At 34.4% G+C, this 16,726-nt stretch overlaps 1 protein-coding gene across 1 annotated transcript in view; it reads left to right on the plus strand.

Annotated features, from left to right (window-relative positions):
* LOC115446173 (porimin) overlaps nucleotides 1-16,726 on the plus strand; it is an 18,672-nt gene continuing 1,946 nt past the window's right edge. The window contains exons 1-2 of the mRNA XM_030172739.2: nucleotides 1-371; nucleotides 2,830-3,379. Of these exons, the coding sequence (XP_030028599.1) occupies nucleotides 290-371; nucleotides 2,830-3,379 (632 nt within the window). The 5' untranslated portion in view covers nucleotides 1-289. The remainder of the gene's footprint in view (nucleotides 372-2,829; nucleotides 3,380-16,726) is intronic.

Here is a 16,726-nt window from a genome sequence, read left to right on the forward strand (position 1 = left end):
ATATGGCAATCAATAAACTACAAATATACCTTGTACCTGTACTCTTTGCTTTGTGGAAAACAAATTACTTATGTTATTTTATTATAAAAAAAAACAATTCATCTTGTCCTTATCGATATGATAAACCAATAGCAATAATCGACTAATCTCTTTAGGAAATTAAGCGATTCGTAGCTCATCACTATTTACTCAGAATTTTCAATTTTTACTTGTGTCGGCAAATTGGTAGACGCGCAGTTAATTTATTTGGTCATTTTACTGTCTTGGTAATATTTAGAATAAAATAAACATGAGGAATTTAATATTCTTATCCCTCACAGTTATCTTAGTGTCGCATTCGGTGTGCACAGAACAACAAAGCCCACAACCAGGTAAGCAATACGGAACAATCTGGCATCCATCAATGCGTCTGAGGAATTTTTATGCAATGTACTGTTTATTCATAGTAATTAAAAGTAAAATACTTGTTTTCTAATAATATGATTATGAATTTTATATTGTTTTGCCATAATAAAATTCACCTCTAACGTTAGATACGTTGTTGGTTATTTTTTTTACTACCACGTATTTGCATTGATCAAGGAAACTCGCTAACTACTTTGTTATATGCAAACAGGTTTGTGTTAAGTTTTTATATCGCGTTATGGATTATCCATGCTTACACTTAACTGTGCTTTGTACATTATCACGAAGTCGTCACCATTTAATTGGCATTACAAATTTGCAGTTTATACCTGCATAAAATACTAACTGTATTTGGTTTGTGTAATATTTGCAGATAAATAATTCACGGACGTGACGAAATTATTTTTGTAATGAATTTTATAAAACCCAATATAAGGCAATAAATGCAAAAGCAGGCCAAACTATATTCATAAGTTGTAAATACAAATTATTTTAAATGATTAACTTTATCTAACCAGCTAAGGTATTATGTCAAGATTAAAAAATATTTTTAATTTTTTCATCTGAAGAATAAATCATGAGTAGGTGGGTAGATATTTTTTTTCTCCAATTTAAGATAAGACGATTTTTGTTCTTATGTCCTTATGTAAAAGACCTATTTACTCAATAGTGCAGTGCTCATTTGTTTTATTCAGACAACTCCAGTATACAATCACTACCAAGACTTAAAACAAGTACATTATAACTATAAAATAAAGGCATGCTAGGCATATGCCTATAGTAATATTACTGGCATAGATTCTACATGCAAAATAATAAAAATTTATCCACATTTCACCATATCAAATCTGTAAAACTTTGTAAGATAATAACTGTTTTTTTATCAGTTGGTTGCTATAATCCTTGTAGTTTAAGACCCCAACAGACTTAACACCTTTTACATCTTTATGTATGTATAGTATGTAAGGTTAATTGAGGGAACTATTTAATGAAGGGGTCCAGATTTTGATTATACTATATATTAGACAATATTTTTGTGGGAGTTTAGCCTCTAGGTATGTTTGCCTTACTAACCCAAGTTTGGAGTTTGAAGTGAAAATGGATCATACTAAAACATATTTATATGTAAAATGAGTGTTAGGATAGGTCAAACAATTAGTTAGCATATGGATATTGGATATTGCAATAGTTCCCACACATTGAGAGCCATTTTATGATGTTTTTTAAGATTTACTTTCTCATTTATCATTATTATTTTATGTGTATTATATTTTTATTATTTACATCATGTAACCTATATGTAAGTATAACTCTTGTGTATTTAAATATATTCCTCAACTAAAAATACATACTTTTACTTTTTCTTCGTGTATATGTAACTGTTTATGTAACCTATTGGTAAATTTGAAAGTTTTCAGAGGTAAAAACCACATTCAATTGGGATATAAACAACATATTTACTTATATGGTTGAATACTAAAATATTCTTTTGCCATTTGAACATAATTATCATAAAAATATGGTTCACTGACAAAAGAGTATTGGACAAATTTTGCGTGAGATTGTTGATAATTTAGCTAGGACAATTTCAAAACACTTTCTAAAAACTTGCAAGAAAGTATGGGAAAAAATAGTTTAATATGCACATGACAATGGTTGATATGAAGTTTTAATGTATAATTAGAATGTGTATATTCTCATCTACTTATTAAACTAAGTTTTTTATTAATTGAATGAATGTACTAATAATTCAGCTTTAACTCGCACTACTCCACTGTGGTGGATTACAGCCTAAACCCTCATTAGTAGAAGGGGCTCTGGCCTATGAAACAATATATATTAGAGCTGCTATCATTACTTAACTCTAAATTTCTTTTATGTAAAAGTCATAACTACCCAAACACTAAAGAATGTGTGGTGGTTTCAATGACTCCTTTTCTGTGGAAAAATAAATTCAAAGGCAGTTATCATTGTTTTAAGTATTTCTGCACCAAATAACAGTATATGTTGATACAGATGTGTTGGTCGAAACTATAAAAGACATGGTTGCCAATTTAATAACTACATTATATATTTTTTTATATTTTTTATATGGTTTCAGCAAATAAACACCAATGATGGCAAGTAGGGTCAAGTTAAAGATGCAGTAGTCACTTTACAATGCCTATATTAAAAAAAATACATTAGTGTGTTACTAAACAGTTGTAGGTAGAACCAGCTTTACAGTTACTGTAGCATCATAACATCTTTCAATAACAAAGTCAGATAAATTGATTGTAAAGAAAGCGTCAATCGTGACCTAGGCTTTGTCCACAGGTGACAGTAATGATTCATTATAAAGTAGGTCGTCAACTCGTCCGCTAAAAACCGAAACATGTTTGTGTTTTTAAATATGGAAATGTTGAAGGTGATTTATTCTTACAGATGCAAAAGCGCCACAGCCAGCTGGATCCTTGCCGATTGTGCTACTGGACGATAAGAATGCAGCAGCGAAACCTAGCGAAGAGGCAGCAAACAAACAAGCTGCTCAAAATGCACCAGCCGCCAATACAAACCAAGCAGCAACCACTGGCAACCAAAATGCTACCCCGCCTAACCAAACAGCTACCATGACCAACCAAACATCCACAGCAACCAACCAATCAGCCCCTGCTCAACAAAACTCAACAGAAGCTTCAAACGCTACCCCTCAGAATGCACTTGTACCAGACCAGCCAGCGACGAAGCAAAACGAAGGCAAGCCTGATGTTAATAACAAAGAAGCTGCAGATAAGCCCACAGAGAATGCGACGAAGAAAACTGAGGATCAGGTAGTGCCAGGCAAAGTGGCCAATGAGACCAAGCCCGCTGCAGATAAGGCCGAAAATGGCACAAAGCCTGACGCTAAGGAAAATGCCACTACAGTCACACCAAAGAATGAGCCGGAGAAAACCACTAAAGCCCCCGAGGATAAACAAGTGCTGGCGACCAGAGCGTAAGTTTTGAAATTATTAATACTTCATTGGTATAATGTAATTTGACTGTGGGTCTTTATGAATTTTCTTGGATTATTTTTAGTAGGCTCTCGGTAATTCTATAAATGACTCCATATGCACACAAAAACACTTCTTAAGAACATGCGGTTATACAACATACATATCTATCACGAAACACATTAATTTAATAATTTCGCCACGCCTTGCTCCATTATACCGTGAACAAAATTCATTTTTATTACGATTATTTCGTCTAAAATTTATATATAATACTTTTTACGCACGTCTCCAAACAAATGAGAGGACCACCTAACCCTTACCGTAGGGTATTCAGTTTCAAAGCCTTTTGTAAATATACGACAGAGTGGTTTAGTAAATTATGACGCAATACGCTATTCCATTCTCGTTTTCGATGGGTAAATAAACTCGCAGATAAGACTTCTATTTCATCCTTTTTTAATCTTGGGTAAAGTTTTTTCTTTTATATTTATTTATAATGGCTACCTCTTAGTCGCCAAAACACGTCATATCAAAATAAAGCAAACCACCTTGTATCAAAATGTCACGCCTTATCTCCGAAGTAAAAAGACAGGGCTATAAGTTAGTTTATGTACCACCTATATTTCGCCAATTTTTTTTCATGTCCCATGATATGATGGAGCATTATATGATGTATTTGAGTTATAAATATAATGAACCTTAAGGGCTTTTTAAATATCAAACGGGTTTAGCCTAAGGGCTAAGTCTATTGTCAGGTACGCCTTACATTCCATCAATAACTAATGAATGACAGATTCATGGTAGGGCTTTGCTCCTAAGACTATTTTAGCCTCCAAAGATTATTCGGAAAAATATCAATGTAGCAAAACCTGTATTCATGATACTAAAAACTTGGACTAAATAAAATCTCCGCAAAATCTATGAAAGCTCGGAGATTCTCTATTTTTCTTGTCCCCGAAGCAAATCCCTGATTCATTATGACTGAAAACATTACCAAGGCGCAAATGCCTTTCTTTATGTCCTTGAATTGTGAGAAGCGAGGCGCCAATGTCGACGACCTAAATAGACAATAGATATGCTAGATTAAAATGGAGTTTATTTCCATAAAAATAGGATATAATGAGATTTATATCATGATCACTTAACTGTAATAGGAACAATAACTATAAATATAAATCTTATATTTTAAAAAATAAATGGAAATTTTGTATACTAGCATATTCTATTATAACTTAAAATTAATTATAAAATATATTTATGGTATTGCCTTTTTTGGTCATGGTTGGGTTTGTTGGGTAGTTGGAAATGTCCGTGCCGGTACTTTTAGCGGGTAGACATGCCAGTTCGATGACAGCTGGAGTATAATAGAGTGCCTCATTGTTTGACCCGGGTCATCATCCACCTCGTTGCTTCGTCGCCCCATGACGTGGGCTCTTTGTGCTTTGTCTTCGGTTGATAAGGGAAAAAATATTTATGATTAATTATAAAAACTAATGGTAATAAATTAATAGATACTTTGAACAGAAGAATATTTGACCCGTGTAGTTATTATGTAACAAAATAATTATTATGTGAAGTGATACAATTTACAAAATCAGAATAAGTAAAAAGTAAAAACATCTAGGAACATGTTTTTCAACAATACACATAGCTATTTTGACATTGCGCTAATAAATAAAACCATATTAAATCGTGTTATCTCTGCTAACATTGTGCCAAAAATTATCATAAAAATCCCGATTTTAGTTACTGTTTTTTATCATTTTATAGTTTAGCGCGGATATGGCGTGTGCGTAAGTGTATTTCTGACGGAAGTGTATTGTTACCGCTGCGAAGAATTCTCTTAGAATAGCAGTAGTGGCATTAGGGCGCGTAAATCAAAATTATCTATTGACATTTACTTTGTTCTATAATAACACTTTTTTTTGGTATTAAAATTTTATTCCACATAATATATTTATTTGTGATCTTGGCTTCGATGTTTTTGATAGTATTACCACAAGATCTGGATCTGATAATAAGTTATTTAAAAACTCAAATTTTACTATTTCTTGCGCGTTCTTAGGAAAAAATATTTATTAAAAAAAATTCTGAAACATTCTGTTTTCAATATATTAGTGTATGACTAAAATATAAACTCTGAAAATTATGAAGCGTATTAATGCTATTTTATTCACGTTTCCAATTTAAAATATTACAACTTTACATCATATCATCAATTTAGGTTTCTTTAGTCTTTAAATGGGGGCTGATTTTTGCTTCGAAAATCAAGCGTCGGACATGTTTTGTTTTCCATTCTCATAAATTCAAAATTAATAGGATACGATAATTTATGGAACACAAAAATGTTATGCATTTAATCCTTTTATATTTCTTACAATACTCAATATAAAGTTTTAATTCAGCACTTCGTTACGTCCTACGTTCCTTCGTCACTTTCATTTTAGATGGCTTCTAGAACATCATACGAAATGAATGAGTGTTCCGGCTATTTATAATCTGAAATGAAGACTTTATTCTACGTCATTTTGTAAGTTGTGTAATTGAGTTAGTTTAAAGATAGGCAAACGAGTAGGTGATGGTAAACGGTGACCACCGTACATGATTATTGTATTGTTGATGCGTTGCTGTCCTTAAGAGAATGGGTCTTGTTAACCCATCACTTGACTGTCATCTATCAAATTGCTGCAGCCTTTTGAGGGCCACTTTAATGGCCATGAAATAAGGTTTATTAATGAATGTTTGACAGCCGGACAATACAGGGATGGGCAAGGTTTTATCATTTTTCAAAGGTTTCAAGTCCGTTTAAAGGACTTCACCGGAGTGAGTCTCTAAGACCGCTCTTTCACCATGACTTGTAATGTAGACGCTATAAAACAAAATATAAGCATAGTATGTATTTACCCTCGAGTAATAAAAATTATAATACGCTCCAATAACCTTTGACATACATATTTTTTACAAGCCATCCGTTATGTCCGTACTCTGTAGATGCCAGATTTCAATAAACACGGAAGCCGGTAACAGGTTTTTCCCCCACCATAGCGCATGTATTGTTTTTATTCTAATGTCATTGGCATCGTGCATGATAAATAATTTACTGTAATAAAGAACAAGTCACGTTCCAACTCAATTATACTCTAATAAAATGCACACGTTTTAGTGATATGTCTAATGCCTAACTGTATCTTGAAATGGCATATTATCGAATATTATATGAGTGTATTATGAATCTTGGGGAAGTCCAAAGCGTAACTTCGGCTGGCAAGTTTATTTTGGCATGATTGTTTATCGGTTTCCCCAAGATTGATAACTTCCTTAATGAAGTTGTCTTTGGTGATTCCCAACGAGTTAGTGCGTCGCTTTTTTTAATATGGAATGGAATATCGATCTTGAAAATATTTGATAAAATTTTGTAGTCAGATATTCGATAAGAGGGCACTGACTACAATTTAGCGTAGTCACTACATAATGATACTTGGACTCGTTTTGTCGAGTCTTGTTCAGGGGCCTTATTCTCTATCCCGCACGTTATTTTAACAGTGCGTAACAAGCACATAACACAACACATCATGTTTAGGACTATAGAAATTTGGTTTGCAGAATACCATTCCACGCACATTTCTCGAAGATAACATGACACGGCCGCGTTACGCGTTTACACTATCATACAGAATAAGGGCCCAGATGTCAAATAGTCAAATGTTTAGGTAGTTAACATTAGTAGGGTACTTGGTGGGTAAGTTATATCGTAAGCGTAGTGAAATTTGCGTCATTAGGACTCGCTCTGAAGACTTGCTGCCGTTAAGACTCGTTGTTATTAGAAGACATATTTAGACTACACTATATTATTGGTGTAATCACTACGTCAGAAGGGGCTAGGGTTTTTGGTTATTTTTTTTTTATATAAGTATGAGGGTAATGTGTAGTCACCGATCTAAGAGGACTGATGTGGAGCGTGACAGGCGTAACACACGAAAAAGCTCCTTAAACAAGGATAGCAAAAGGCTCACTTTACCGTGTAAAATACGAAAATGAACAATAAAGTCCATTGGCAGTAGCGGTATTAAAAAGTACTCACAGTAGTCAAATAGCCTTGACCCCGAACGACGACTCGCATAATTTTATGAAAGAAATCTTTTGTAGCGAGAACGTAATCTATATTGTGCATTCATTATAGACACGAAAGTCCATATAAACTATTTGTTCAAAATCTGAACTAAAATGGCAACCAAAACGTCACTGTTATAGCCAATGTATTCACTTGAACAACAATTTTTACTTATTTGACTAATATTTTTTATTCAAATCCATGTTTACACTTAGACTCGAGTTCTTATATCATGAGCGTCACTCCATACACAACCACAAGCTATCAATATTGACCATGCTAAATTCAGTTTGAATGGATCACAGTTCAATTCAGTTGAACACAGTGGATGTTCGGAACATATATATCGATCATAATATTGTGACTGTGCCATACATATCTACATCTACAGGGCCTATTTAAATTTTTGGTAACAAGGAAATAGTTATCGTGCTATGTTTTTTCCTTGCTATAATTAAGCGACGTTCATTACACATTGGCGAATTAGTATAATGTGAAACTATACTCAATAGTTTTCGCTTTGTAATGTGAACCCGGAATTGTTCTTGTATTTTTTAAGTACAATACTTGTTATGTATCGCACTCTTAATAAAATAATGATCTATTTCAAAATTGTTAATTCGTGGCAGTCGTCGGAAAACTAATTTTTATTTGCTATCTTATTTTTTGAAGTTGCCATAAAATTTAGCTTATTAAATATAGGTAAATAATGAAACCTATAGCATGAACAAAAATGGGAAAAAACTAAAAAGTCGCAAACAGAAATTGGTTGGTTTGTCGATTCCCACAATTTTTTTATTTTGGAATGGGTCATTATTTTATTAAGAGTGCGATAGTACAGTTACCTAGAGAGAATAGTTTACACTCCTCTTAATTAATAACCACATGACTTCATAGCAGGAAATCCCGGACTTTTGAGTTTTTTATTACTTCAACTAGCCCACTGAGTCACAGAGGTCGTCTGGTCTATTGATTTTTTAAAATAAAAATATTGCTGATAACAATCGTAATATTAATTACTAAATCCCCAGTGTCAGCTTATCATGTCCGGAAAGGGCAAAGCCCATTTCACGCACAGTTGGTGGACATCATTAAACAATTCAAGCGAATTGCTCGTAATTTTAGTTATAAATTTAATATATTTTTTGTATCATTAAGTATTTGCCAGATGTATTTGTTATTGTATGTATTTTTGCAATTTAAGACTTACAAAATGAAAATACGAAGCAGGCGTGATGTATTGTAGCATTTTTTGTATTGACTTGGCCTGGTAGACTTGTAATTAGATTGTTCTAGTCCATTCATTGTATTATTTAAATAAACAAAAACACAGTTTGTTCTTCAGTGGTCATTTCTGAGCCTGACCTTTTATGACTAATGGGCAGTGAGTGCTCTTTCGGATTTTTTTTTCCTATGCCTAATATACCTCGACATCAGTCACCTACAAACTGTATGAAATAAAAACATCACTAATAATTATCATAAAATTGATCACTTGTCTCATTCAATTTGGCAAATTAAGTACTCTTCGAAGCTAAAGGTCAAATCTCGTTATAGGATCCTTGAACTGTCCTCTTATTGCAGCCTTCTCTGTTTATTATATGATTCATACAAAATACATTCAGTCGATTTCGAGAAAAATATTTTCTTTTGGGCATATTTATTTGGTACAAGTTAATGGAAACCATGTACCAACAAGATTAAGTACTTATTTAGTACCTCTATATGTTCAAAGAGAATACAGTCTGGAATTACTCAATCCATTTAAAAAAATCGCTTAGCGTATAAAGCCATGCTATCTCTATTGGGCCATATTTTATTAGCGTTCAATAAAACTTTCATTTTGACTTGTTTGTTACTTCTGAGAGTCCGTTACTGAACCAATCATAGCTTCTTTGTGTAAAAATATATTTTATTGAATTTAAACGCTGCCCTTAGGCTACAATGGTAAAGAAATCGTAGGTATATTTACATATAGTATCACCTCTATATCCCATAGAGGTAAGCAGAGATTATGGATTGCCACTTAGCACGATTCTGGCATACTTCTCGCGCTTCCTCCACCTTCATTAATCTTTTCATGCATTCCCGCCGGTTCCCTTGGGAGTAATTCGATAGACGTACGGCAGTTAATACATCCAGCATTCCAGAAAGTACGAAACCTTTGTTTTCTAAACTTACAATAATATTTTTTTTTTTTTTTTTTTTCCTATCTGGCTTCTGTCCTTTGGGACAATTTTGCCAACGTCAAGTTCTAGGCATACACATGTAGGAAACGAAGTAAGAATTCAGAAGACGATAAAGTAGAAACAAGCAACAAAAAGAAGAACGACAACAAACTACAGAGACGAATAACGACATGGACAAGGATATACGAATACCTACATTGAGCAACACTAAAAGAGAGACAGTAAGAGAAGAAAAAAAAAGGCCCATAAGGGAAGGACTTAATATATCGAATACTAAAGTTTAATATTATTAATAAGAATGAATTTTGATAAAATTTTAATAAAAGGGGAATGAACCTGAGAAAGCAAGCAGTTAGAGTTTGTGGGGCGTGGGATATAAGGAGGGATTAAATCATATAAAGAAATGGATAATTTTGGGCAATTAAAAAAGATATGGTCAATAGTACCATCCTCCAACCCACATTCACACAACGAATGATCTCTAATCCTTATTTTAGCCAAAAACGGGGAACAAACATGACCTAAACGAAGTCGAATAATGGTGGAAGTAACCCACCTACTGGCATTACGATACTTGAAAAACCATGGTCTAACGGGGACTTCTGATTGAATACAACCATAATGTTTGCCCTTAACAGTTTTAGACCTTAGCCAGATATGATTCCATTTTTGGAAAAGTCGTGGTTTAGCAACTGAGAAAAGATCCGAAGGGAAAACTTTAAAATGAGTGGAACAGCCTGATCTAGTAGCCTCTTTTGCATAGAAATCTACATCTTCATTACCTCTAATGCCGTTGTGACTTGGAATCCAAGCTAAAACTACTTCAATTCCAAGACATTGACATTTATAGAGCAGTTCTTTTAGTTTTTAAGCTTAAGGGGAAAATAGTTTTAGAACGAAGAGGGAATTTTATAATATCCTGAAGGCAACTAGATGAATCAGAAAAATTATAGATTTATTAAGTTTGTGAGATTCAACAAAAGATACCGCTTCATAAAGAGCAATTGCTTCAGCGGAGAAAACTGAAGAGAGAGGAGGAACTTTAAAATTTAAAATCACCTTATATTTAGGGATCCAAACAGCTGCGCCTACGCAGTCAGAAGGGGAGAGTTTGGAACCGTCAGTAAATATATTTAGCCAGCCATTCCATTTATCATTGACAATAGTGTTAAAAAGGTTATTAGCACAGGAGTTATTTTTCTCTATACCAAAGTTAAAAATAACGTTAGGAGTGAAAGAAAGGGCATCATATTCCATCGAAAAAATAGGATTGATGGGGAATTGGACTACAGGACATGGGAGATCGGTGAAGGTTTTATAACTAATTATAAGGCAAGGTGGGTCTTTATGCAACCAATACTGAGAAGAGCGAACCAATTGAGAAAGAGAACTTAGTCTGGAGGAAAGGGGGTGTTGGGAAAGTAACATGGATCTACAAAGAAAACGATCAGAAAGATATTGCCTACGTAATTTAAGAGGAGGATCGACACACTCCACTTGTAAAGCGTTAATTGCAGAAGATTTCATTGCTCCAGTGACAATCCGAAGACATTTAGCCTGGATTTTGTCCAGTTTATTTAAAGCAGATTTATTACAAGGTTCCAACAGGAAAGTTCCATAGTCAAAGTGGCTTCTGATAATGGCGTTATATAGCAGTTTTTGACAATAGGGGTGAGAACCCCACCATACGCCAGAAAGTGACCTTAGCACATTAACATTTTTTTCACACTTATTGGCGATAAAGTCCAGGTGAGGAACTCCTGTAAGCCTTGAATCGAGAATAACTCCCAAGAATTTTGTTACATTTTTATTCAAAATTGGGAAACCATCAATAAAAATATCTAAATTAGGAATAAATCTTTTTTTAGAAAATACAACTACATTACTCTTTGCAGCTGATAAATTAAGGTTATGTTTCAATAACCAGACATTGAGATAGGATAGAGCAGTATTTAATCGAGTGGCTGCATCCGAAAACGAAGGTGAAATGGCGTATAATGCAAGGTCATCTGCATATTGTAATATATTACAAAATGACTCCACAGATTCATCAAGGTCGTATGTATAGAGGCAGTAAAGGATAGGACTCAAGACAGAACCTTGGGGTAAACCCTTCCAAATCGCACGAGGTGAGAAAGAGACATGATGACGAATTGAAATCAAACGAGCCATTTGTAGATTACAAATGACACTAGTTAACCTCTCAGGGATACTCAGCTGTAGCATTTTCTGCCTGAGTAGTTGGAGAATAACACTGTCATATGCAGAGGAGATGTCCAAAAAAACACCCACAGCATGCTCGTTTCTTGAGAAAGCAAGTCTTATGTCTGTAGTTAAAACGGCGAGACTATCAATTGTACTCATGCCTCGTCTAAACCCAAACTGCGTTCTTGATAGTAAACCTTTGCTTTCAACAACGCATTCCAAACGATTTTTTAACAGATGTTCAAATATCTTTAACAAAGCTGAAGATAGTGCAATAGGCCTATAGGATGACGGATCTTTAGGGTCTTTTCCGGGCTTTGGAATTGGAATTATAATCTGACTTTTCCAAGAATTTGGAAAATTACCAGAGAGAAATATTTGGTTAATAATATTTAGAAACAGATGTTTTGTTGAAGGTGAAGCTTTGCAAACAAAAGAATATGGGATACCGTCTGCACCAGGAGCAGAGTCACTAAGGTTATTTAGAACAGAAGACAGTTCTTCAAACGAGAATATTTGATCCATTTTATGTGAAGAGGTTAGATGAGAGATTGGGGGAGGAAAACAATTAAAACAAGGAACAAAAGGGGGAGCTAAATTGTCAACAAATGCGCCAATCCACGAAGAAGCATCGTTAGAAGAAATATTGCAATTCACGGAAGAAGCTCTACGGAAGCTTTTAATATTTTTCCAAATAACTGAAGCATGGGTACGGGGAGAGAGACTTTCACAGAACTTTTCCAACCCTGTTTCTTTTTTAATGATAAAAATCTGGTAGTGCTGGCTGCGACTCGTTTATAACATAGGTAATTTTCTGTACTCATATTATAATTATAAATAGATTCAACATCTTTACGCTGACTCACCATGGCAGAGCACTCCGAGTCCCACCAAGGAGGGAAGGTAATTTACGACATGAAGAATTTTTTAGAGGAAAAATAGAGCTCGCAACTGACAAAAGAGTGTCGGTTAGAGAGAAATATAAGTTAATAAAATTATAATTATCAACGGGAGGAAAAGACGAAGTTTTAACTTCGACTAATTTAGCAAAGAGGTCCCAATCAGCATAATCTAGTCTAAACTTTAGTAAAGGAGGGAGGGCAGGAAGCGGAATTAGGGAATGGGGAAATGATATTAAAATAGGAAAATGATCACTACCATATGAAGACGACAAAACTTTCCAAGATAATAATGAAGCCAAATTTGGAGAAACAAATGATAAATCTACATGACTAGAGTTTTGAGTTGGGGAAACTCTTCGAGTGGGGAACCATCATTTAAAAGGCATAAGTTCTCAGAGTCGAGAAGGTCAAGCAATGCCACTGAATTAGATGATGCCAAGTGAGAGCCCCACGCAGGGTGATGGCAATTAAAGTCACCCAAAATAATAACAGGACGAGGAAGAGTTGAAAAATACTAGACAGTTCAGACACGATGGAGGAATTAGGATAAGGAATGTAAACAGAAAGAATTGTGATATTATTAACTCTAGCAGCAACAATATTGAAATCCGGACTGTGGGATGGAAGGGAATTTGATTAAATGGAAAATTCCTTTTGATTAGCAAAGCACAACCACCATATCCATCCATCCTGTCATCCCGGAGACAGGAAAAGCCAGAAACTCTAAAGTGAGAACCAGCCTTAAGCCATGTCTCAGAAATGGCAAGAACAAATGGGTTGAACCTGTTAATAAGAAAAATAAGGTCATATTTTTATGATTAATACTTTTAACATTCCATTGTAGGAGGGATTGACTCGAAGCCATTTTTATCAATTGCAGAGATAATTTCTTGTAGCTTTTGAATGACATTGTACGGTATGGCATCATTAAATTTAGTCACAATGTTTATTAAGAGGTCAGAAAGTAAACCAATAAGGCTGTCATTTTGTGATGGGTCTTGTTGCTGCAACAAAGCATGACCATTGGGCATAGAAGAGAGAGGGCTAGATGTTATAAAATTGTGAGCTTCATGATCATAGGATACTCCAAGAAAAGGCCTTGGCAGACGGGGTTTAACAATAGTTTTTATGGGAAGACTGCGAAGGCGAGGGGTTTGCTATGAAAGGAGGAGGGGATCTAGGAGAAGAAGAACTAGAAGAAGTTTGGGGCATTGGTTGTGATTTGGTGGCATCAGAATAAGGTCTACGGGAAGTTATTGGAAATTTTTGGGAAGCCTCAGTGTATGAGATGTTGTTTTCAGACATAACTATTTTAATGGATTTCTGTCTAGAATGCTCCGGACAAGCCCTGTTAGTAGAAAAATGGGATCCAGAACAGAAAAGACATAAAGCCTCCGACTCAGGCACTACACAACTGTCTCCAGTATGCTGATGGGCACATCTGAAGCAGCGAGGTTTGGAGCGGCATTGGCTTTTTGTATGTCCGAAACGGCAGCAAGCCAAGCACTGGATGGTTGGGAGCTGGTAAACGCTTACAGGCAGGGAGGAATTAAAGCAAAAAACTCTGGAAGGGAGGGTTTGTCCTTGAAATGTGATAACCACAGTTTGGGTAGGAATCCAAACTGGTGAATTATCCTGAAATATTTTCCTATTCAAACGCCTTGCTTTAATTACTGAGCCACAATTATCAGGACAAACAATCGCATGAACTAATTCCTCCATGGACCACTCAACTGGCACATTTTTAACTATTCCCATACGAGTAACATGGAACTTAGGAATCAGGGCCGAAAATTTATGTTGAGCTAATAATGGATTCACTAAGAAGTTATTAGCATCTGTTAATGATTTAAATTCAATAGAAACCCGATTGCGACCAATAGCTTTTATACCGTCAATTGTGATTCCGGAGATAGCGTTTTGAAAAGAAGTTGCCCTAGCTTTAATGGTCGTATAGTCAAGCCAGCAGATGGGTCTGGTTCCACTCTGGTGACATGGACTAAATAAGGACCATTAGCACAGTCGTCATATTTTAATAGAGAATTTTCGAGAAAATCAGGGTGAGTATACACATTTTGAAGGGAAGCAGAGGGAGGGTTTAATGTTTTCTTAGGAACAGGGGGGTCATCAGACACCGAATTAATAGAACGCTTTTTTGCAACAGATGTTAAAGAGCTGGTTGGGACTTGGACTGATTGGGGAGGAATATCTGGAGGATCTGGGGGGCTGGGCGGATCCGGATCCATAATTGAGTCAAAGATATTACATTACAAAATAAAACAACCACTTACCAGATACCAAGGAAAACAAAAACAGAAAAAAACAAAAAAAAAATAAAAAAATCCAATACAATTTCAAAGGAAACCAAAAGAAACGCTTACACAGAGAAACCACCTACGAAAAGAGTTTTTTTTTTTTTTTTTTTTAAAGTAAATAAACAAACAAAGCAAAAAATATACAAAAACAGGGAAAGATAACCTACAATAATATTAACACGGATGATCAAATGTGTTCGTGTTATACACAAAACTACCCGACTTTCATTACCACGTGCTAGTGTATAAACGGACATGGTCATTGTCACGAATAATATAAGATCATTTTACATAATATTCTTATATTAGTTACACAGCTTTTGGCTCGAATACATCAAAACAACTTCGAAGAATTTCAAATTCCGATTAAATCTAATATAAAATATATATTAGATAAGAAAATATCAAAGTAACCTGATAAATATGCATTAACTATTAACACGAAACAAGAAATCGATTTACATTTGTTATGGCAGCTAAAAGCTATCGTGATTGGCTACTGAGCTAGTGAAATAAATAATTCAAATCTTATAGTGGCTTAACGTTTGCTCTTATACTAAATATCTAGTATATTTATCGATACTAACATATTTAAACTTCTATAAAGGAGTTAAACATTATTCATTATCTATATATATAAAAATGAATCCCTATTTCCATTGATCACGCCATCACGCGTGAACGGCTGGACCGATTTCACAATTTTTTTTGTTGTGTTTGTTATTGTCGGGAGAAGATTCTTATGAAAGAAGAGAAAAAAATCAAAAAATTGCGCGGAAAATTAGAAAATTTATGAAAACTTCACGAAAATATTAATTTTATATAACTGTCAATTATTTGAAATAACTGTCAGCGATTGATAGAATGCGCGCTGCAAATTCATAGTTAAGACGGGACAACGTCTGCCGGGACAGATAGTTAATAATAATTATGTACCGAAGCCTTTGATTGAGTACTACAGTTTTGTCCTACGTTCTAGACTGGAGTCATCGACATTTAACATTGAAAGCAAGACAAAACATTGTATAATATCTGTGAGAGATTACCGCAAAAACAAATACATAAAGACCATAGTAATTATTTATGTAATCAATTATATAGTTCTTTTGTAAACACATTATTATTTTTGAGGTATTATAATGCATAATAGCTTTCTCCTCAAATTGAGTCTTATAATTTTTTATGGAAACATCGGCTACTTGGAACGAAGTAAACTAATAAAAAGCTTATATAAGTCAAAAGCAATATAGTACTTATCCTATTTGTGCGAGGATTTATAAGCATATTTTTAATAGATCTAAAGTTACACACTAAAAATCGTGAACTTCAGAAATACGGCATATTTCCGGTTTCCATAAACTTTATTTGAATCAAAGTTACATTTGCATTGAGTTCATTCGATGCAAATATTCTGATAATGTACCTCTGGGCCGACAGTCGACACATACATTGTTATCAAACATACTTGTATCACGCCCGCAAAATGCGATTAAACTACATAAATAAAATCAGCAACGTTACACTTCAGCGGTTTATATTACACTCATTATATTCAGATAATATTATTCAATTTAAAATTTATTCATTTTATATGCAGACGTAATTAAACTGAATTTTATTCCCA

The sequence above is a fragment of the Manduca sexta genome, chromosome 19 (genome assembly GCF_014839805.1).
Source record: "Manduca sexta isolate Smith_Timp_Sample1 chromosome 19, JHU_Msex_v1.0, whole genome shotgun sequence".
In the NCBI taxonomy this organism is placed as follows: domain Eukaryota; kingdom Metazoa; phylum Arthropoda; class Insecta; order Lepidoptera; family Sphingidae; genus Manduca; species Manduca sexta.